The following is a 25,392-nucleotide window of genomic DNA, read 5'->3' as shown; positions in this document are numbered from 1 at the left end:
CCTGATGGACTTTATCAATATAATGTAATGCCATTAGGGCTGAAAGGTTCTCCTTGTACTTTCAGTTTTTAATGAAAATGATTACATTTGGTCTAGGTAATTGTGATGCTTACATTGTTGATGTTATTATCAACAATGACACCTGGAAAGATCACCTGGAGATGATTTGAAAGCTCCTTAATAGGCTCAGTGATGCAGATTTGATAATTTAAGTAAAATTTAGTTTTGCCAAGCTTGTGTTACATTTCTAGGACATATATGGATTGTGGGACATGGACAAATTAAACCTATGGACCTTAAGTGAAGGCTATCTCTGAATTTCCCATGCCTATCAGTTAAAAGTAACTGATGCAATTTTTAGGTATGGCTGGATATTGGAAATTTTGCCCCAAATGCTCCTTAATTGCTGAACCTCTGACCAATTTGTTGAGTAAAAAAACCAAGTTTCATTGGTTTGAAAACTGTCAGAGGCTTTTGATATGATAAAGGCCATACTTGAGAGTGCACCATTTGTTTTAGCTCGAATTTCAATCAGTCATTTAAAATATATGTTGATGCAAGTGATGGTGGGGTCAATGGAGTTGATTCAAGAGGACAAAAATGGTGTAGATCATCCAGTGGGCTGTTTTTTCTAAGAAAGTAAATAAACACTAAAATTATTCCACAATGGAGAAGGATGTTGGCTTTGATACTGGGTTTGCAATGCTTTGTAGTGTACATTAGTTCATTTCCTTTTCCAATTATTATATTTAGTGATCAAACCCCCTTGCTTTCACTGGCAAGATGGAAAACAAAAATCAGATTGTTAAGATAGAGGTTGATGATGCAGGGATATAATATTGACATCAGACACGTCATGGGATAAAAAGTAATTGCAGGTACACATTGACGTGTTTGGAAGTATTATATTGCATTATATACAGAACATTAACTTGGAATTATAGTGAATTCAGACAAGGAAATCTTGGATTATATTATCGTGAGTCATCAAAATTCTTGACACATATCCATGTCACAGGTTACTAAAGGTACATCAACACATTCTGTGTTTGATCTTATTGCGAACACATTTATTCATTAGGACTGGTGATATTACATTTTGGATTTTTTGGGATTTAATTCGCAATACTATAAGTTCCTTTTAAATTTTCACATGTATTTTCAGGAAATAATTTATTTGTTGAATTTTAGAAAACATTTTGGTTTTAGCTCTTTTGTAATACTTAGTTAATACCATAGTGTTTTAATAACTGTTGATATTGTAATCGCACACATGTTTTTGCATGTTCATATGTGTAGGGTCCATCCAGTGAAACCCATCAACTGGCAATGGTTGCATCGTTACCAAGCCATAAGATATATGATGTGACTATTTAGGGCAGCAGGATCTTATCCGTCCACATTTGGGTTACTGGTGCATGCATGTCTGTGAATCACCATAGAAATACTGCCGTAAAGTGATTGCTCAATAAACAGATGCATATTGTTATTGGTGAGTAATTCCAACTCAGTTTTGGTTTTAGAGAACAGTGCATCCCAAGTCATTCTTTGTGATGAGAAGTAATGTGCAGGAATGAGCTTGTACACGTGTATGGCAGTTTCACCAGATTTTTCAGACACATCAGTGAGCAAAGACTCATTGGTGACAGATACAGATTGTGGTAGTTACCAGTGGTTTTGCACTTGAATGCAGACCAAACCTTGTTTGCATGCTCATATTTTTGTCTGAAGTGCCTTCACATGACAGCAGTGAATAAAATGCTCTGGTCAGTGGTAACTGAGTTTTTGGCAGACTTGTTCTGGTTGTACATATACTTGTAGGGATACATGATAGGCATGTTTAAGGGAAAACCATCTCTGATTAAGAAATCCATTCGATATCTTGTTTTAGTTTTTGTATTTTACCAAGATCAGAAACTGAAGTTGCTTTGATCTAGCTATCAAATCATTTATTTCTTTATCTGTCTCTGCAGTTATGGATGTCTGTGCAGTCACAGATGTCTAGTCAATCACAGGCATCTGTGCAATCACAGGTGTCTGTTCAATCACAGGCATCTGGGCAATCACAGGTGTTTGTGTTTTATATGCCTTCTCATATTCATGAATAGATCCATATGGCTAGCAGAGTTGATTACTTGGAGAATGTGTCTTAAATTCAAACTCGGCTCAAATAAGCTCAAATGATTCATCACTGACTTGCACCAACTTGCATACTACTGTTTGGAGCATCAAATCCAATGATTCTAATGTGCTGGAGCATTTGTACATCTTAGATATGTTTTTTCTTCTGAGAAGGTGTGTGTGGGTTCCATTGTTTCTTATAGTTGTGAGTGTTGTATCTCATTATAAGCCTTTAGTGGTATTTTGTACAAAAAATCCATGGAGAACACCCATAGTAACACAGAGTTGTAAATTGGTCCTTGTCAAATAATTTATCCTGCCTGGTTCAGGGTCCTGATAGCAAATTTCCTTTGCAGCATTATAGAAAGGAGCCTGCATGAGTAACCACTAATGGTACATCCTGAATACAGTACCAACATAAATTTGTCAGACTTGTGTACATACCCAATAATATCAAATGTCTTGTAAATTTAATCAATACTTTATTGTTGTTCATGTTCAGTAACAGCCATTACTAATGTTCTCTTACACTTATGCTGCTTTTCTTCTGGCTCAATTTGTAAAACTATTCAGATTCCATTGCTATATAATACTCCAGAAAAATCTGTTTAATTGGTTTGCTCTTGGATGTCTTCCTCATCTATAGCGATAATTATCAAAAGTTTCAGACACTTCAGGCATAGTGGCTGATCTAGTCAGATGCTGTACTTTTTCTTGCACCAAATTGAATAAAATCTTTTTCTTCTTTTCCTCAAAAACCTGTCCTAATTTATTCCATTCTGTTTATAAGGTCATTCCCAAGTTAATCAATTGATCAATGTGTATCAGTTTTTCAATGTGTTGGAGATATGTCTCTGAAAACACATGTAACATCTTTTGAGCTTCTTTGATAAATCAATATGATGCTCTCAAATGATACAGTGATTGAAATTTCTCTGCTACAGACTTTATATCCCAGTGGAATGGTAGTTTAATACCATTTCTAGAAACCTCCTTAAACTTCATCAAACTACAGTTAGCATGAATCTAATTTTTGCCATTATATGTGACAGTTATTCTTTAATATAAAAGAATTTTTATCCATCCAAGCTGCACTTTTGAATTAGTTCTTTGAAATTTGTTGGATGTGGCTGATTGTAAGCTTGTGAGGTCTTATTGTCAATTAATGTGCACAGTCTGAATCAGTTTCAGATTTGATTAAAAAATTAAGTGTATTACATATCCATTAGTGAAATCAACCTTACAGTCATCAGATTTGACCTTCAATTTCACCAGCCAGACTTGTTAGGCTCCCTACTTAGTCTGTCCTAAAAATTTGCCATAGACTTAGATTGGAATCTTATCGCTGACAGTTCAGCACATTAGTTCTCATGGCTGTTGCTTTTATTGAGAGTGTAAATGAAAGTAATGTATTTAGCATTAAGAAATCATTTGGAAAACATGTGAGGCTCCTCCCTTTGTAAGCTAGTATAAAAAAATAAGCCATTACTATTTACGCTTGTGCATCGGTAAGCGTAGATAGTAATTATAGACTAAGCTGATATTTTCAACATGCTCACTCAAAATATAAAGTTTTTTGCTATTAACAGAAGCCGTTCTACCCCTTCCCTCTCCATTGGAGATTAGATCAAAATGCTTATCACTCTCTGAATTTAAATGTATGCAAGATCAGTCATTTTGATACAATTTGCATCAATGGTAACCACTCAGCATTAGATTTGTATAGTCGGGGCAAGTCTTGATTGATCCAGTACTGGCTGACTAGCAAACCGGACTGGTGTTTTAAGATAACATTATACAGTGTGAAAAGTGTGCTAATCATTCCATGGGTTGTACATAGTATGAGTAGTGTTTGGCATTTTTGCCCATTTGGGTTCTGATGTACGTCATAAACCTCATGACTTGACACTTTCATAGATTATTACTGTTAAAACAGTCGTAGGTTGTGCATAGTGTACAGCTCGCTTGCCAAGTCCTGGGGGATAGAGGCTGTGACCTGTATCAGCAGACCCAAAAGGGCAAATAGCTGAAATGGACATAATGACAGTACCCTGTTGTTTAGTTCTATTATTACACTGTAACTGGAACTCAACAGTGTCCAATTTTCTCATGTGCATCTTGTTCTGTATATCACAGAGAAGATTAGTGCCTTGAATTTTGCACAGTTTATTATCCATAAGTCACTGTAATATAGATGTATTCAACACAATTTATGTTCTATGTGGCCACAATTCATTACTACCAGTATTTTCTTGTTCCATAAATCAACATGATACCTATGGTTTTCATGCTCACATTTTAAGCATTCACCTGTACCGGTCAGAATGCTTGACAAAGTCTGTGCATGTGGATACACTTTCCTTCTGTCTCTGACAGGCTGTCTATCTCTGACTTCTTTATTTTAAAAAAATAAATCAATTTTTATACATAGCAACTTGCTTTTCAGCACAGCATGGGTATTTTGTGGGAACACGTGCTTTTCCTTAAACTTCCATAGTCAGTATTGCTCAGTGAGCATAATCTTCGTTTGCTTTTGTCAACATGTGACACTAAAACTGTCAGTTAGATGGGTTTGTGTGACATACATAAAAGTAACATAATATAAATTTGGCATATCTGTACCTATCTTTTCTCACAACCACACTTGTTTGATTTTTTTATTTTATCCTAATTCTAAGAAAAAGCAATCACAATTTAGACACAAATGATTTAATTAACCACTGTAATGAATATACTGTCTAGCCCAATTTGTGGGGATCACCTTTTAAGAGTATTGCATAATCATTGCAAGAACTCTGGAATCATTATCTGGGAATAAGTGCATCATCAGCATAATCTAATCATCCTGTCATTGACAAATTATATGATATTGTGAGAGCATCAAGATGGCTTCAGGTAGTTCTTGTAAAATAGGGACATGCCTAAATGTGGTTTGTCATAACTTGACATGTTCTTGAAAAACTTGATTTCTTACTGTTTCTGATCTCAAGGATAAGAAACTACTGCAGTGATGATGTGGAATTAAGTTTGAAGACTGTGACAATGTAATTGTATACAAGCAATGGGTTCACACTGAAAGGGACAATCTTGCTTGTGTAAGTTTCAGTCCTGGAGTCAATACAGATAGACATATATGCATATGATGGTCTCCATCAGCACATTTATGTTGCCAAAGTCCAGCTACATCAGCATAATGAAGGAAGATGGTCAGGATGAAGTCATTATCTTACCGGACTTTGCTGAAATCTACAGCTTCATTGTCCAAGATGCTGTGCAAGGCCATCATTGGGACAACTCACAACCCACACTCAACCCAATTGTGATATAATTTACAAGATGAAGGGTGAATTAAAATGCTGGAATGATTGAATGCATTATTTCAGATTACCTTATTTCAGATTACCTCAAGTGTGACATTGCCACTGTATATATTTATTTATTTCAACCCTGATACCGGATGTGTAGCCAATTCAAAAACTTAAAGAATTTGACTAATCTATGCCACCACAAAGTTGACCATGAACTTGAAGCAGATTGGCATCCATGGCATGAGCCCATGTGATGGCATCAGTGGTACAATGAAGTGCTTATTAGCTCAAGCCAACTTTGAAAGCAACAGTAGATCACATTTTGACACCAACTCAGCTGTTCAGTGGGTAGCTGAAAACGTGGAGTGAAATTTTTTATATATGAATCTATTGATAGTCTTGCAAGCAGTGCAGCAAAGTTTCATTTGTCTGAGCATAAAGCTGAAGTAAAGACTGTTGCAGGCACCCATTCTCTGAAGTGGAATTAAAGATGAAGAGGATATCTTCAGACTGATTTGATCAGGGTCATGTTATGTGAGAAGCAGATGACAGTGATTACCGGTGTAGTACTGATTTCACACACCATGATACTTTGCAGCCTAGAAAACTATATTGCATGTGTTTATAACAAGGAATGGTATTTTGGAAGTATTGTAATGAGAAGGAATGGTATATTGGAAGTATTGTAATGACAAGGAATGATATGTTCGAAGTATTGTAATGACAAGGAATGGTATATTGGAGGTATTGTAATGACAAGGAATGGTATGTTCGAAGTATTGTAATGACAAGGAATGGTATACTGGATGTATTGTGATGACAAGGAATGGTAAATGGGAAGTATTGTGATGACAAGAAATGGTGTATTGGAAGTATTGCAATGACAAGGAATGGTATATTGGAAGTATTGCAATGACAAGGAATGGTATATTGGAAGTATTGCAATGACAAGGAAATGTATATTGGAAGCTTTGTAATGACAGGGAATGGTATATTGGATGTATTGCAGTGACATGGAATGGTATATTGGAAGTATTGTAATGACAAGGAATGGTATATTGGAAGTATTGTAATGAGAAGGAATGGTATATTGGAAGTATTGTAATGACAAGGAATGGTATGTTCGAAGTATTGTAATGACAAGGAATGGTATACTGGATGTATTGTGATGACAAGGAATGGTAAATGGGAAGTATTGTGATGACAAGAAATGGTATATTGGAAGTATTGCAATGACAAGGAATGGTATATTCGAAGTATTGTAATGACAAGGAATGGTATACTGGATGTATTGTGATGACAAGGAATGGTAAATGGGAAGTATTGTGATGACAAGAAATGGTGTATTGGAAGTATTGCAATAACAAGGAATGGTATATTGGAAGTATTGCAATGACAAGGAATGGTATATTGGAAGTATTGCAATGACAAGGAAATGTATATTGGAAGCTTTGTAATGACAGGGAATGGTATATTGGATGTATTGCAGTGACATGGAATGGTATATTGGAAGTATTGTAATGACAAGGAATGGTATATTGGAAGTATTGTAATGACAAGGAATGGTATATTGAAAGTATTGCAATGACAAGGAACGGTATATTGGAAGTATTGCAATGACAAGGAACAGTATATTGGAAGTATTTCAGTGACAAGGAATTGTATATTGGAAGTATTGCAATGACAAGGAATGGTATATTGGAAGTATTGCAGTGACAAGGAATGGTATATTGGATGTATTGCAGTGATGAGGAATGGTATATTGGAAGTATTGCAATGACAAGGAATGGTATATTGGAAGTATTGTAATGACAAGGAATGGTATATTAGAAGTATTGTAATGACAAGGAATGGTATATTGGAAGTATAGTAATGACAAGGAATGGTATATTGGAAGTATTGCAATGACAAGGAATGGTATATTGGATGTATTGCAGTGACAAGGATTGGTATATTGGAAGTATTGTAATGACAAGGAATGGTATATTGGAAGTATTGCAATAACAAGGAATGGTACATTGGAAGTATTGCAGTGACAAGGAATATTATATTGGAAGTATTGTAATGACAAGGAATGGTATATTGGAAGTATTGTAATGACAAGGAATGATATATTGGAAGTATTGTGATGACAAGGAATGGTATATTGGATGTATTGTAATGACAAGGAATGGTATATTGGAAATATTGTAATGACAAGGAATGGTATATTGGATGTATTGTGATGACAAGGAATGGTATATTGGAAGTATTGTGATGACAAGGAATGGTACATTGGAAGTATTGCAGTGACGAGGAATATTATATTGGAAGTATTGTAATGACAAGGAATGGTATATTGGAAGTATTGTAATGACAAGGAATGATATATTGGAAGTATTGTGATGACAAGGAATGGTATATTGGAAGTATTGTGATGACAAGGAATGGTACATTGGAAGTATTGCAGTGACAAGGAATATTATATTGGAAATATTGTAATGACAAGGAATGGTATATTGGAAGTATTGTAATGACAAGGAATGGTATATTGAAAGTTTTGTAATGACAAGGAATGATATATTGGAAGTATTGAAATGACAAGGAATGATATATTGGAAGTATTGTGATGACAAGGAATGATATATTGGAAGTATTGCAATGACAAGGAATGATATATTGGAAGTATTGCAATGACAAGGAATGATATATTGGAAGTATTGAAATGACAAGGAATGGTATATTGGAAGTATTGCAATGACAAGGAATGGTATATTGGAAGTATTGTGATGACAAGGAATGATATATTGGAAGTATTGAAATGACAAGGAATGGTATATTGGAAGTATTGCAATGACAAGGAATGATATATTGGAAGTATTGCAATGACAAGGAATGGTATATTGGAAGTATTGTAATGACAAGGAATGGTATATTGGAAGTATTGTGATGACAAGGAATGATATATTGGAAGTATTATTGAATGCTCTGATGTACAAAGGGGACTGTTTATAAGGTTCTTCAAGCAGTGCCTTACAGGAAATTTCACTTGGCCTCCTGCATCGCGTAGAGTGCAGTGCTGGGTACCATTCCAGGATGTCATGTGTTTGATTAGTGCTCTTGAACTAAAGGGACATAACAGCTCAGTCATACAGACTGCACACATGATGTGATGCTGAGTAAAGAGAAATCGCTAGCATATTAATATTTGTAATTAATGTGTAACTGATTGCTCACATAACTGAAATATTTCTGTTTGTATTTCTTGCCTACATCAGTAATTTAGTTCACTTAGTAATTTTCTAATATAAAAAATGCTGCTGAATTTTGGTGTTTATTTGCAGCCTTTTAGTATTTCAAAATGCTTGGAATAGGAGGTACAAACACAAAATAATTTAAGGGTGAAAGCATTGAGACACAGTTGAAATTTGGCACAGTTACAATTTATATATCATGATCATAAAAATATTCATCATGCTAGGTAATTGCCTAAATGGTCAAGCCACCCCACCTGATCCGGACAGAATTTTTTGCATTTTGTGATTTGTTTCAAGTTTGAGCCCCATGTACAGCTTAACAATAAACTTGATTCACATGTAATAAATTTGGTATCATTGCCTGTAGGTGTAGTTTTCAAGTACAAGCATATTTGGTGTGTTTGATGGATGACCATGTAGTAGTGGTGCCTTAAAATCAGATTTAAAAACAAAATGTCTGAGACTGCAAATCTGAGCTCAGATTCAGATTCCCCAGGACACAAATATGTAGTATAGATAATTTCAGCCTGATATCTCTATAATAAAATAAGTATAACAAAAGCATTTGAAAACCTTTTGTTGTAAGGTGATGAACTTTAACAACCTCACGTTAGCTCCCACCCCCACCCCCCTCAATTAAATGTCAGCATGTCAGACATTTTCAGAACATCTTTGTACATAACTCAATATTAAATGGCTCGATGACTTGACTACAAACTAATATTTTAAATGTATTTGGCTATACACTCGTTATCACACCCAACTTTGTTCCATTTTTTACCTTGTTTTAGTTGCATGACCAGGTGTGTGATATAAATTTGTATGGGAATAGTCATAATTTTGTTCACTGAAGATGGTATATATTGGACATGATGTCTTGTTTGTGATATAATAGGAATGAAGACATACACTTGGATTTGGATATGATGTAAAACTACATAAAGATTTTTATCATTGACAGAAATGAATTCACTGTACTAGAATAATGCATAGCAAAAAATATGGGAGCTGTGAAGGTGGTGATACAAGTGTCCATTATCATAATGCCAAAGGTTTTGCATTATTTGAAACTACTGTAATAATAGAATTGGACATTTTATTCATTTTGGTCAGTTTAAGCAAACATGAAACCTAGGTTATTTTTCCCTAAAAAGAGCAAAAACTGGAAAACAAATTTTCGGCCATGAATGTGATTTTTGTCATATGAAAACATAATTTCTTATTGAAATTAATTTGTAGCCCTCAGTTGAAATTCCTGCATTGTCTCTTTTACAGTACTACATCATTCCGTACCTGAACATTGGGAGTCTTTTCATAGTGATGTGTTTGGTACCAATGAATTCCATTCCTTACCATGTGGTCTGGTTGTATGACAAGCTCCTCTGGTGCTCTGAACCATTGCTTCAGCTAGTTGAAGTAATTCTGGCACTTAACTGTGTCATGCACTGTAGTAAGAGGGCCACCGAAATGATAGCAGAAGATGAGGAGGAAGCATGGAAATGGAAGGTAACAGAACAATCATAATAACTTACTAGCTGATGTTGAAAAATTAGACTGGAAGTAAAGAATTTTAGTATGCGTGTTATGATCACTTTTATTAGCATTGTAAATCTAAAGGAAAGTGTTCAAAAAACTATTTCGTGTGTAGAGCATATTAGGGAAAAATGTTTGTCAGATATGAAGTTCAAGAAACAAGTTGAATATTATTATGATCTTCATTATGTATGTAGCATCAACCCTATGTCCAACCAAGGGATTTCATTTTCTTTGCCCTAAAATTTACAAGGATTTTCTGTTAATTTTATTTAGAAGATGAGACATTTTCATTGACCTATTGATGACAAATTTTCCGTATTGCAGAGCTTTTCCTGGATATTCTGTTCCAAATAGGAGCTTCATGTCCACTAACGCATTTATTTAAAATCTTACAGGTTTGATAGGTTATGTACAAAAGTTTCATTCTTACAAGGCATGTTTTCAGCTGACCTTTACAAAGTAGCATACTGGCCGCCATGTATAGCCTATTTTGTGCTGACAAATGGCGTTAAACCCTACAACAACAACAACAAAGTAGCAGTAAGCTGTTCCAGCTAGTGATAATGGTATTGGTCCACACAAATTAAAATTGTATATGTACACCCTTACAGAATATCAACTATGTATTGTTTCTTCCTACATCCTACTCAACAGTGTGAAGTGGGTATCATGGCACCTACCCCATCGGGATGGGGATTTAGGGGGCTAACAATGTGAATTTTGATCATGATGAGTACTGCACCCTCATCACAAATGTACCATACATCACTGACCTGTATTTAAGGCATCAATGACAAGCATTACGTTTTGCGTTTTATGTTTATTTCCCAAGGTCTATTAATGCTAGAATTGTCAAACAAAATGATTTTATGTATCTTTATTAGTACCTGATCCTTTCTACAAAGTAAGATCACACTGACCTATTTTTCACATTTTACTGACTTAAGTTAAATTTGTGCATTTCATTTCATGATCAAATACATATTTTCCATCATGTATCCATACCATTACACCTAGTAACATGCAGCTTAGTGAGTTGATGCCTCATGACACCCTCATCACAAAAATAGGCCATTAATTCATGCTTTACAGATATGGGTTCAATATCAAGCACAGTTCATACCAGAATCAGCCAAGTAGCTGATTTAATAAAAGAAGGTCAGTGTAACCTACATTTCACATTTTATTGGCCTTTGTTTTGTTTTTTCAATTAACTAACAACCAGAGAGTTTTTTTATCATACTATATAATACTGTTATACCTCGAATCATGAAACCTTGGTGAAAGAATGCATCTTGATGAGTAGTGTACCCCCATCTGTAAAGGTCACTGTGACCCATATTTCGCATCACTGACTGGTTAAATTTATGTTCATGCTGTTGATGCTTTAATTATCAAACAAAAAAGGATTTTATACATCTCTCTTAGTACTACACTCATACCAGAAAGGGTCATTGTGATCTGTATTTTACATTTTATTGGTTTGGGTTAACTTTTTGCTCAGGACTAAATAGGTTTTAGACATGCTGTTTACATACAGTTCTATCTAAAATCATGAAACTCACATCTTGATGACTTGGTTCAGTTTTGTGTTTGATGCTTTTTTCTCAGGCATATGCTAGAATTATGAAATTGATGAGGGTATGCATTTATGTTATTGCTACACCCATCCAAAAACATGCTTATTGTGACTGATTTGCATCTATGTTATTACTGCACCCATCCAAAAACATGCTCATTGTGACTGATTTGCATCTATGTTATTACTGCACCCATCCAAAAACATGCTCATTGTGACTGATTTGCATCAATGTTATTACTGCACCCATGCAAAAACATGCTCATTGTGACTGATTTGCATCTATGTTATTACTGCACCCATCCAAAAACATGCTCATCGTGACTGATTTGCATCTATGTTATTACTACACCCGTCCAAAAACATGCTCATTGTGACTGATTTGCATCTATGTTATTACCACACCCATCCAAAAACATGCTCATTGTGACTGATATTTTACTGGCATTAGTTAAGTTTATTCATTTAACTCATGACCGTGTGAGTTTTGGCAAGTTGTATTCTTGCTACTGGTATCCTACCTAGTACTAATATTAGTACCCTTACTCGTACCTCGTGGACAGGACCACAGGATAGGACTCAACCACAACAAATCAAGCTGAGGCTATGACATCGTAGCTAGTATCCTACCAAGAATCTTGAAAAAATGAAGGGTGGAAATATATAGATAAATTCTGCATTCTTTTTGCACAAAATCTGGGTGACAGATATTTCCTGCTTTGTTGACTTTGCCAAAAATAATTTGTTAAAAATTTCATTTCTTAATCATGACATCTGATAATTAGATGCATCTTGGTTACTACTACAAAGAAGGTCACTGTACCCTATATTTTATGCTTTATTAACATTAAGTATTTGTGTTTATACTATATGTTCATCCATGCTAGACCTACAATATGTGCATAGTAACCTGCTCAGAAAATCCTTTATGACCATAATTGCATTTGAGAGTAGGAATAAATATAATTATTCAGTGGTAATCTTTCCATATTAATGACCATGTATTGTATATTGAGTCATATTACTGTCAACAGGTTAATTGTGTATTGTACATGTGAATGTGCAGGATTGATAAAATATCATACCCAGACATCCTGGACTATTCATTTTCAAAGTTGGGCAAGTAAAATTTTCCAAAGGGCAAGTCCAGGATATGTGTTGTTTTCTTACTTTTAAACAAGTCATGCAAGCACCAATTTTCATACTTTAATCACTTTATATACATTTATCTAGCCTTAATCACTTTATATACATTTATCTAGCCTTAATCACTTTACATATATTTATCTAGCCTTAATCATTTTATATATTTATCTAGCCTTTCATACAATCAGGGCATACTGAATGCTTGAATCTAGTTCCATTTATTCATTTACATCCTGTCAAGCTACAGTAAGTGGTTGTGGATAACTGTGTGTACATTCTATTATTGCTTGACTGCATATTGGGCAAGGAAATCAAATTATTAGCCAGCATTTTAAATGACTGTTTTATTGTGTTAACTCTGGTCAGAGTCTCATGGGCAGATCAGTCTTTGATTTTAATACACTGAGTCATGCAATAAAATTAATGTAAGGTACTTTACCAAAATAAATGTTCATTTTTCATTGTGAAATGATTGAATGACTGTAATGAGTCTATACTTTTGTACTTGATTACACAGAAAGTCAACTTTAATGTGCAGTAATGCATTTGAAGTGAAGCAGTTATGGTTTTATGCTAAATGTGTTTGCATTTAAATGACAAAATATATGTAATGACCACTTTATTAAAAGTAGATGTAAATAAGATCTTTCTTGTTTGGATAAAATGTTGACTTTAGTTTTTGCAAGGAATTCAGAAAAAGAAAATTCACTTGAAAGTGGAGATGTAAAACAAAGCTGCTACTGACACTGAGGTAACAATTTCTCCAAAGCGACATAAGCCTGACTCTCTGGCAGCTAAAATGTTAAATATGGCTCAATTAAGAGACAGTTTCAGCCATATTGGGTTTATAATCATCCATGGCTTGAAGTCATTGACTTTGAAGGAAAGATGTTTTATAGTTATTACAAACAATATCCTAAAGTGGCAATGTTGAAAATTCAGCAAGTGCATTTGTCAGTGGTGTTACGATTTCTGTTTTAAAGGTTATAGAGCTTAGTAACTATGATTCTATTACGCAGGCATTTCCATGATGAAACAAGCCTCACTTGTTGAGCAGCACTAGAGTAAGTTGATAAATAAATAAGCTCCAGCCCTAACTATTGATTGTCTGTTTCAACATTAAGGACACTTGGGAGGCAAGAGTAATATATACCATATATAGACCATTGCAAACAGAGTGACAAATTCAGAATTTAATCACTCAGGTCTTGTGACAGTTTTGGTCCTCTTAAATGTATAAGCATGACACTAGACAGAATGTTAAAATTTATAACACCAATCTAGGAAAGGCAATTTTAAAACATAATTGGAATACAATTTATATTTAAAAAAATGAGAGCCTTTTTTAACACAGCATACGAGTGGCATTAGCAACCTTTGAGAATTGTTGTGCCCTCTCTGAGCAGTTGTGCTGTGTACCAAGTCATATTTGTCCCTTTAATTTAATTATTATTTTTCGTACATATAGAACAAAAATTACAACTCATACAGCATGACTTTCCAAAGATTCTGGCATGCCACCATTGGTACATGTACCATAGGTTGCAGACACTTGGCCTACTCCCTAGCCCAAGATGGAAAGCTATTTTCTGATATGAAGTAAAGGGGTTATTTGTTCATCATATTGGGAAATAACCCCAGCTCAAAAGAATTTATTATGCATTTTGGCTCACGAGGTTCGAGCAGATGCCACCACCAAGCATCAGATAGGAACTGTTCGCTGACATCATTCAGGCTGTGGAATGGAGATCGGAGTCCACATTCTCTAGCTTTTATCTTTGAGATCTGTCATCCCATAAGGTCCAATTCGATCTGGTAGGACCTATCTCTGCAGCTCAATAGGTCACACTTTGTGACTTCCGCTGGATGGGGGGGGGGGAGATATATTTCCCATTTGGAGCCATGCCCAGATAGATGGATTCCCTTCCAGTCGGGCTACCTAGAAGCTGTCTCATACCTTAGGGGACTGGAGATGATATCTCCAGGGTAAGGGGATGTACCTCCCTCCACCTCTTACCTATTCTCTTTGGGTATTATGATTATTATGATTGGGTAAAGAATTTGAAGAAGAAACCAATTTTCCTAGTAGAATGTTTCTTCGAGAATACTTACCCAGTCATAATACACATACACCCTCCCAGCCTCCCCACAGTTACATCCAAAGGAGTTGCCTTCTGTTCCAATAATAACTGATGTATTCTGACACTTTGCCACCAAATCTTTTACCTAAAGGGAGATCATTTTGCCCAACTGCCACATAGGTCAGCAGACAACTTTTAGCTCCCTTTAGCTAAAAGTAGTATCTGGGAGGGCAGGATTTGCAAGGTAGTAATAGCTCTCCTGAGGTATTTTGATTGGGTAAATATTCTTGAAGAAACATATTTTGCTAGGAAAAAATTATATATACAGGGATCATCCTCGGCTTCATCAATGTCGCAAATTGCAATTTTTTTTCCTTATTGTCAACAAAATATACCATCTGGCAATATTTTGGCGGCAACCTTTTTGGCTGTTTAATTTGTACATACAATCATCTATTTGGAGTGGAGACATTCAAAGGGTCCATGAAAGGAAGCCACATATGATAATATAGATTTGCTTAATACCTGATGTTTCTATTAAAACAATGAGAGAGAGAGAGAGAGAGATACTGTAGATGTCGGGAAAGTAGATTTTTCACATTTGATAATTCATTTATTTCTGGTGTCAACAGTCATACCTAGCACTGACAGTGATGTAGGATGCAAAGACCATGGAAGTAGTACAAAACAGTCATGTAATTATTTATTTTGTAATATTATGGCTGTATTGCTTGTTGTCTACATTAATAGACTTGGGGAAAATATTCACTACTTGTTCTGGTGACATTTTTTAAAAATTGGCATCAAAATAATAATGTTGACGATTTTTGGGGCAACAACTTTTTAAATATACATGTATGTACAAAATGGATTTTGCGTCACTGGTTTTTGTTATTGAACATGGTTGTTGTCAGGTGGAACATCCATTTGCATTTGTTTTTACTATTAGCAGAAATGTTAGGAGTTATAGTTTGGACCAATAATGATATTAAAGGCATATGTATAAATGGATATGAAAATAGACTTGCACAGTATGCAGGTGACACATCTTTTTAATTTGATGGATCTGAGAACTCAATGTATGCTATGGTAGAAGCATTGGACTTGTTTGCATCATTGTACAAAAGTGAAGCGAGGAAAATGGGGCATTAAATTATTCCCAGACACAGATTTTGTTCAAATTTAGGATTTGATTGGGTTTCTAATTTCTCTTTACATGGTGTCAAGTTATCTATCAGTACAGAAGAGTTTGTGGAAATTAAATCTGACTACAAGATATAAGATATATATGAGAACTTTAAGAGAAATGGAATTGAAAAAAATTAATAATATATGGGAATTGTTCTAAAATCAGTGGCTTTGTCTAAATTGGCACATTTATTCCTAATGTTGCCAACAGCAAGTTTTGTAATTCAAAAGATATTTTATAAATCTATGTGGAATAAGAGACCTGATAAAATAAGTAGAACAACACTTGTTAATAAGTTAGAAGGATGTGGATTGCACATGAAACATCCAGCATCTTTAATAAAATCTTTAAGAAAACAACTTGTTAATGCATTTACTGCATAATAATTCTGAATGGCAGAAAATAATTGATTTCCATTACAATAAATATGAGGTCTGATATTACCAGTATACTCTATTTCAATTAAATAATTTGCCAGTGTTGCAATTTTCCAAATATATTGGAAAAAATGAGTTTTATAAGGATGTTCTTTTAGCATGGGAAGAATTGATAGCCATCAGAAAAGATAGACTTCTTTGAAATTTCACATAAAGTTGTCTAAAAAATAAAAATATAATTACTTAACCACAGACCAATTTATTTTTTATAAATCATGGCTTTTAAAGCGTCTAAAATTTATATAACATTTCTTTGCTGAACAAGGTTTATATTTATCGTATGAAAGAGTTTTGCGAGTTATATGATATTTCACTCAGATAAGATTGTTTTATGGTATTATAAATACAATCAAGTTATATTTAAAAAGATGAAATTTAAAATATGAGAAGAAGAAAAAAATGCATCCGTTTTTCCTGAAGAATATTGTAGTTCTACTTATGAATCGACAAGGATGTACAGATATATATCATAGTTTAGTAAAGTAATTTGTCAGTGCCCCAAAGCTGTAGATATCTTTTTTTATTAAATTTGACATTACAAAAGATAGGGGTTGGTGGAATAAGGTATATTCAGTTCCATATAAAATTACTTTTTATACAAAATTATGGCGGCTTCAGTTTAGAACTAACCATAACCTACTGGCTGCCAATAGTTACTTATTCAAAATAGGTTTTGTACCTGATAAGCAGTCTTCTTTCTGTAATAGTAAAGAAAAAGCAATGAAAACTTGTTTTGCAACTGTGTTGTTGTGAAACAATTTTGGTGCTGGGTTTTATGTTTTTATAGAACTGAGATTGGAGTAGGTTTTAAGCTTTTTAAAAATCTTATTTTATTTGGAGGTTTAAGGGAATTTTGTTAGTCAAATTTTGTAATTTAGTATTGCTACTAGCAAAAACTTATATTCAGATAAAAAATTTGAAACCAAAAACCCCATTCTAGAAGGGATTTACTTTGATTTGATATTTCTAAAAATCCCATTCTACAAGGGATCTACTTTGATTTGATATTTTTAAGAAAACCAGTCTACAAGGGATCTACTTTGATTTGATGTTTCTGAAAAAAAACATTCTACAAGGGATCTACTTTGATTTGGTATTTCTAAAAAACACATTCTGCAAGGGATTTACTTTGATTTTATATTTCTAAAGAAAAACATTCTACAAGGGATCTAATTTGATTTGATATTTCATTTGGAATTGGAAGCTAATAAGTTTCTAAAAATACAAAAGTTATTACAAATGGAATCATGAGAAAACATTTTTTGTAGGAAAATAGAGTGGTAAGTATGAAAATGGAGTACCGATATCTGATATCCATGAATGTCAAATGTTTTAGGTAATGTGAGAAAATAACTCTGGTTGCATATTTTGCATTCTCTCTCTCTCTCTCTCTCTCTCCCTCCCTATCTCTCTCTCTCCCTCTCTCTCTCTCTGTGGATGCTTCAGATATAATGGAGTTTGGTAATTCCAAGTCTTTTATACTGTGTAAGTTACATACATCTTTCTTATCAGTAGATGTTGAGCACTTCATTCAGCCTTTGTGTCAACATTGGAGTACTCATTCTGAGGTGCTAGTCATTCATTTAGGCATATCCGTATAAATTGCCCATAGAAATTACATTTAACCCCAACTATGTGTATGTTTTGAATTCTAGGTGCTTCTAACAGTTTTCTCTGCCTTCTGTTATGCCATGATGGTGTCACTTGGTCTGACTATCTACAAGGAGGGGTCCAACTACCAGTTCTGGTAAGATTATAATATAAGCAGATTGGAATTTAAGAAAACATGTATTAACCAGAACATAAGAATTAAACCACTGTTGTTATTTGGCTGTTATATGCAAACTATCAGTATGTTATGTAAAAAAAAGGCATCTGGAGCAATAAAATTGGCAAGAATACTAGTTCAAATTAAACAATAATACTATTTTATTATATTTTGCACTGATAAACAATCCACTATTTACATATTCAAGACTGCTCCGGTGGCCTAGTGGTTAGAGCGTCCGCCTCAGAAGAGGGAGCTCATGGGTTCGAACCTCAGCCGAGTCATCCCAAAGATTTAGAAAAATGATACTAACAGCTGCATCGCTAGGCACTCAGCATTTAAAGGTTAGTGTTAGGACTGGTCAGCCTGGTGTCAGGATAATATGACTGAGTGGGATATCAAGATATATGTCTGTGGTATGATGCCCCAGTGCTAGACATCACTATAAACTGCCACACTGCAGACATCGTAGCGATATGACTGAAAAATTGTTAAAGCTACGTTAAAAGTTCTAATCACACACACACTCATATTCAAGAAATAACAAATCCGCAGTTATCATAAAATGGTACTTTATTGAATTTTAATGTTTAGTGTACAGATGTGTAAGAAATCAGGCATATAATACACTGGATATCGGATAACAAAATCCTTTCTGCTATTTGTGACTCGTGTACTATTGAACTCGCCTACCTCTATTTGTGACTCTAGTGTACTACAGAATTTACCCACCCCTATTGGTGACTGATATAAAGTAGATGAGATAGGATGCATCTGTTTGACCCTGGTGTCAAAATTGACCTTTCTGACTGTCTATTATTTATGTAAACTGTGTGTTTAGATTCATTGTGTAAGGCTTTAATGATCCTGATGATGGTTTTCTGGTACCCCATATTGATATATGATGTGGGTCTATGGAGACTGGTACCCTATATTGATATATGATGTGGGTCTATGGAGACTGGTACCCTATATTGATATATGATGTGGGTCTATGGAGACTGGTACCTCATATTGATATATGATGTGGGTCTATGGAGACTGGTACCCCATATTGATATATGATGTGGGTCTATGGAGACTGGTACCCTATATTGATATATGATGTGGGTCTATGGAGACTGGTACCCCATATTGATATATGATGTGGGTCTGTGGAGACTGGTACCCCATATTGATATATGATGTGAGTCTATGGAGACTGGTACCCCATATTGATATATGATGTGGGTCTATGGAGACTGGTACCCTATATTGATATATGATGTGGGTCTATGGAGACTATCAAATGCTTTTTGGAAGTCCACAGAATTGACAACTAGTCTGCTTTTCTTTGAATTTTTTTTTAAATTCCTTCTTTTAATTGATTTTCGAGGATGCTACAGTATTGTTTTCCAGACAAGAATGTGATATGCTGCCAGTTATTGCAGTCAGAGAGATCTCCTTTCTTGGGGAGTTTAATTATAATACCATTCTTCCACTGTGAGAGAATTTTCTTCTTCCATTGTGTTATTAAAAAGGTTGGTCAAACATTCCAGCATGTTCGTGTCTATGGCCTTGAGAATTTTGCTTATGATTTTATCTTCCTGAGCTGCTTCATTGTATTTAAAATTTATAATGGCATTTTTTATTTCTTTTTTTGTCATTGCGTATTGTTTGATTTCAAGAGTATATTTATCATTGTTTTGGAACTGAGGCATTGTTATAGCCTGTGGTCTGTTTGGAACATGTTTGAAATACTCTGCTTATTGCTCGTCTTCTGTTATGAGTAGTCTTACATGTTTACTTTTTTGATGGATGCTTTTGATGACATCAATCATCTTTTTCATGATTTGTCTCCAGTTGGGGCAGCTCTTTGTGCAGTTGTTGCAAGTTCCTCTATGTTTGTCCTGTCATGCAGACTTCTTAAGCTCCTTGACAGTGATTATATGCTCTTCCTTTGCTTTGATAGGTGGCATCTGTCTTCACATTCAGGAGTTTCATTTTTGCAATTTTTCTTGCCTACACTTTCTTTCATGTTTCTTCATTTATCCTTCTTTAACTCCTGTTTCTCTTGTATCCTCAGCTGCTGCAACTCAGATATATCCATAGGTTTTCCCATATTGATTCAGTGGACTTCCTTTCTCCATTTCCCACATCTTTGACATCTGGGGTAGAAGAACCTCTAATCGAGTTTTTAGTTCAATGATAGATGTCTCCTGTATTTCCCTATCTTTCAGTCTTTCAGAGTTATTTCTCTCTGTCTGGATTTTCTGACTTATAATTTTTGGGAGTTTACCCTTTTCCTGAGGAGTTTCCCCTTTTCCTGATGATCTCTTCCAACATTAGCTGATCTCTAGGAATGTGCATCTTGTATATATAATCTAAACCTTGAGTTGATGCATATGTGATCAGTTTGGTTCTTAGTTTTTATCATCTGGAGATAGCTACATCATGTTGTGTATTTCTTTGTGGGGAAATAGAGTGTCCGCAATGGCTAATCCTGACATCTGCTGAAGTTCAGTAAGTCTCTGCATTTTGATTAGTGATGCCTATCCCATGGTTTCCTATAATTCTTTCAATGCCTGTGTTGTCACTTCCTGCCATGGCAGTAAGGTCTGTCATCATATGCAGTATGTCATTCTTTTGGGATCTTGGTGATGATAATGATCAGTGAATCTTAGAACCTATTTTCATTCTCATCATGATGATAATTTCTTGTTGCTTAACACAGTAATACTGTCATTTTCAGGCATGTTGTTATTGTTCCAAATCAGTAATGATGTCTCATTGCATCTTTAGCATAATTGATACTCCCTCTGAGTGATTGTCATCTTGTCATCTAAGCCGAGTCATACCAAAGACTTACAAACATGGTACTAATGGCTGCCTTGCTTGGCGCTCAGCATTAAGAGGTTAGTGTTAGGACTGGTTGGCCTGGTGTCAGGATAATGTGACTGGGTGAGACATCATACTTCATGTCTGCAGCATGATGCCCCAGTGTTAGACATCACTATAAACTGTCACACTGCAGACATCATAGCAATATGACTGAAAACTTGTTAAAGCTACATTAAAAATCCAAAATCACACACACACCACACACACACACACCTGTCCATCCAAACATACAGTCGGTGACATGCCCTTTCTGTGACTGAGATCTGAGTGAGAAATCTGTCTGTTCAGTCAGACCTTTCGAGTGGTTGGTACCGGTGATAGCCAAACTGTCTTCTGTACCACCTTCCAGCGGGGGTGGGGGGGATAGAGCTAATCCAGGGCATTCGCAGAGGCTTTGGATTTCATTTATCAACAGTCCCCTCCTCCTCTCTCCTCTTCACAAATACACCTTCAGATCAGGAGAAGGATGTTTTCTACAAAAGGAGATATGGTGGCTCATTATAATAAAAATGGCAGTGGAGATTGTACATAGGCTGCAATGCCCAGAGTTCTACTCAAACTGTTTTTTTTTTAAAGCAAACAGCAAGTTGAGACCCACCATCAAATGGAGTCACCTCAACCAATTCAGTAATGAGATGGTGAGTTAAATCCACCTCTCCGTTTGATCGGATGAATATGCCATCAGTCATGATCTGATGCCTGTGTCATGTCCATTTTCTCCGGGGATTTTTGTTTGCTTACCGTGACACAGTTTATCAGTTCACCATTCTTCCCTTTGGCCTCAACATCAGCCCCTGGCCTTTCACTCCGATTATTGATTGTGTTCTCATAGCCTTTGATACAATTGACCATATCTTGCTTCACTGTCTGCAGTGTTGTTTGGCATCCATAGTACTGTTTTATCATGATTCAAGACAAGGAATATGTCAAGCCAACATTTACCAGAACGAATTAATGTAGTGACATTCCCAGAAAAGCTCGGATCATTCCAGGAGCACCAAGAACTGATCATACCACCCCACTTCACAAACTCTACTGGCTACATGTTGGCAGTAGAATCAAACACATAATCTCTCTGTTAAATTACATTGGCTGCCTCTTCCAAAAATACCTCTCTGATCTCACCCATGAGTTTACTCCTGCTGGAAGCTCATCATCTGTCACTTATATTCCTAGTATTTCCAAGGTAAAATCTAATTCCCAAGGTAAAATCCAAGTCCTGTGGACAATGTTCATTGGTTATCAGGGCCCAGTTACTTGGAATGAACTACTACTTGATCGCAGACACAGAGAGGACATGTTCTCATTCAGGAGTGCTCACAAGACACATCTTTTCCACCAGCAAGAATAGATTTGACATTCATCCATTTACAGGGCTGACAAGGAGGGGTGGCAACCAGGGATATGTCCCCAGGGCCCATAAGGGGGCCTGGGCCGAAGAACACTTTTTAATTTTATTGAAAGAAACATTTTGTTTGAACAAGAACTAGAAGATGCCCGGGTGTTTCTTACCCATATGCCCATGATAACTCACTACGGCCCTGTCTGTTTACCAGTTTTTTTAGACTAAAGCTATACTATTAACCCTTTTTTGGTTTTTAGGTTATTTTTGTACATATTTCATGTTATTATTTGGTGTAATAATTCATTTGTCTTTGTAGTGTTTGTGGGACAGTTTTTTTTATTATATTGCCTGCAAGCAAACTCTTCTTATGCCTTTGTGTTAACTTGATGTTATGAAGCATTTAGAGCGTTTTATTTTAAAGATTAAGCTCTCTATTAACTCATCATCATCATTATTATTATGTTGAGATATCACTGTAGAGTACAAACTTTTGATGTTTTTATTATAAACATATACACAGGTTGCTGCTGTTTGTGATCTGTTCAAGTTTTATGCTGGCTGCTCACAACATGATGTGGATGTCACAGGAAGGTTTGTTGGGAAATTCTTGTTAAAACTGATTCACAGGGACTGGAACTACCGTATGTACTCACATGTCAGATCAAACTGCACAGATCCAGATCTGGGTCTATGCAGTTTGTTAGGATCAATAAAGCAGAACCAACAGCATAAACCCTGATCTGTCATTGCATTATTCAATGACAGCACAGGGGTTATGTTGTTTGCTGTTAGGCCTGACTTCTACAGGTTTGCAGGAATTCTATAGAGTTTGGTCATAGTCTGCTTTATTGACTGGTTTTGTGGCATTTATTCTTTTTTCACATTCAGTTAAGGTACCTGTAGGTGTATGAGATTTGATTTTGGCAAAAATATTGATAGATTTAACAGTAGAGCAACCATTGGAATGTAATTTTAAGAATTATATGTTACATTTTTTTAACTACTGCAAAGATTTAATATTTCAGTCAGTTTGTTAAAAATTATTTTTGAATATTTTAATAGATTAATTAATAATATTGGAAGGAAATGTTTTTTTTGTGTGTCCAATACAAACAGTTCAATTAAAGTCATTATGTTTATCTTTGTACCAAATTTTTTATTTTTACTGAAGGTGTTATCTAGAAGTGAGAATTTAGTTCAATTACTCAATGTATTTAATGAAACATTTTCTTGAAAAAGTAAAACAAAATCTTTTCAGAAATTGATGTTTGATTTTCAGGGATTGTTAGTGATGTGGCATTTGTTAGTTTGTGCTCTATGGTTGCAATATATGTCATGAAAGAGGAGACAGACCTGATACATCACCCTTTAGAGACACCAAATTCATGGAGAAGGTTTGTAATAGTATATAGTTAATTTCTTTTTTTTCTTTTTGGAATTCATTATTTTTATATCTTTGTTGAACCAACATTAGTGGGAAGTGAGACATAGCAGTCACATTTCCAGCAGTGGGTAGCATCAACAGTTGTTAGGGTTTTTGATTTCCATCTATTTCCTAAACCCCTTCATGGGATGTTGTTATTATGAAGCTTGACCGTTATGATTCATAATGAAGCTTAAACAATATATTTTACAACATGATTTCATGCTCCTTTTTCCTTGGGGTCAAGGTAACAGTCATAGATAATTAGCATTAGGATTTGTTTTTTTCATTTGCATTTATGTTTGCCTTGATCGATTCTCATCATGCACATAATGAGCCATTACAAAGCTAAGACAATTCATTTAATGACATATGTCTGTTCCCTTCTTCATTTCTGCAGTGACTCTAGTTCCACCAGTTACCATAACCAAACTCTAAGTAAGTAGTTTTTGCAATTAGAACAAGGATAAAACACTTATTGATTTCTGGTTTAAAGGTAAAAGGTCAGGGTACAGGGACTGAAAGAACAAAAACTGTTTCCACAAAGTAACTTGACTTATATAACAGGTACCTTGACAAACTCTGCAGATGACATTTTTTTTAGGTAAGAAAGCTACCTATTGATTTTGTGGTCAAAGATCAAGGTCACAATAAGTAAAATGCTTTCTGCATGATATTTTGGGTTTGTTATCACCTATCTTGACCAAAGTTTGCAGATTGGAGTCAAAAGGTCTGAGGTCATGGTCACATGATTGAAAGCCAGAAAAACAATTTGCATAAACTTATTTAAGTTCTGTGCCAAATACCATGACTAAACTTTGTTTGATGACTTAGTAGTAGACTATAATGAGGTTTTTCTGCCAAAACCCTATTTTGTATTAGGATGAAAGCATGATTACACCCTCCCAGCCCCCCCCCACCCCCACCATGTTAGTATAAACAAAAATGAAAACAACTTTGTTGAGGCAACATCATCAATTTCATTATTGATTACCTGTCAAGGACCTACCATTAAATAGTCATCATACAAAATAGGGTTTGGCTGAAAAACGCTCATTATAGTCTACTACTGCAGGATTTACTTGAAATTGCTAGAGATTTATATCTGTATTTCACACAAAATTACTATTCCTAACATTCACACAAAATTACTATACCTATCGTTGTCACAAAATTCCAATCCTCTATTAATAAATCACTGAGATTTGTAGGTCATTCGCCTGATTAATAAAATAAATGTGCTATTAATAACTCCCTTGGATTTTACAAAATAATCAATAATTTACACACAAAACTGAGATATTTTTTATATTCACACAAAATGTATATGAAATCGCAAGAGA

The 25,392-nt window shown here is 35.0% G+C and overlaps 1 protein-coding gene across 5 annotated transcripts in view; it reads left to right on the top strand.

The window, feature by feature from the left end:
- LOC149775705 (uncharacterized) overlaps positions 1–25,392 on the top strand; it is a 222,168-nt gene that overhangs the window by 10,685 nt on the left and 186,091 nt on the right. For all 5 annotated transcript variants that reach the window (XM_089943708.1, XM_089943709.1, XM_089943710.1 and 2 more), the window contains exons 2-5: positions 9,941–10,171; positions 18,289–18,380; positions 23,147–23,217; positions 23,906–24,020. In XM_089943708.1, the coding sequence (XP_089799834.1) occupies positions 9,941–10,171; positions 18,289–18,380; positions 23,147–23,217; positions 23,906–24,020 (509 nt within the window). The remainder of the gene's footprint in view (positions 1–9,940; positions 10,172–18,288; positions 18,381–23,146; positions 23,218–23,905; positions 24,021–25,392) is intronic.

The sequence above is a fragment of the Sinohyriopsis cumingii genome, chromosome 19, assembly GCF_028554795.1.
Source record: "Sinohyriopsis cumingii isolate HCF-2022 chromosome 19, ASM2855479v2, whole genome shotgun sequence".
Lineage (NCBI taxonomy): Eukaryota > Metazoa > Mollusca > Bivalvia > Unionida > Unionidae > Sinohyriopsis > Sinohyriopsis cumingii.
Note: the sequence above shows the minus strand (reverse complement) of the source record. Positions and strands in the feature narration are given on the sequence as shown.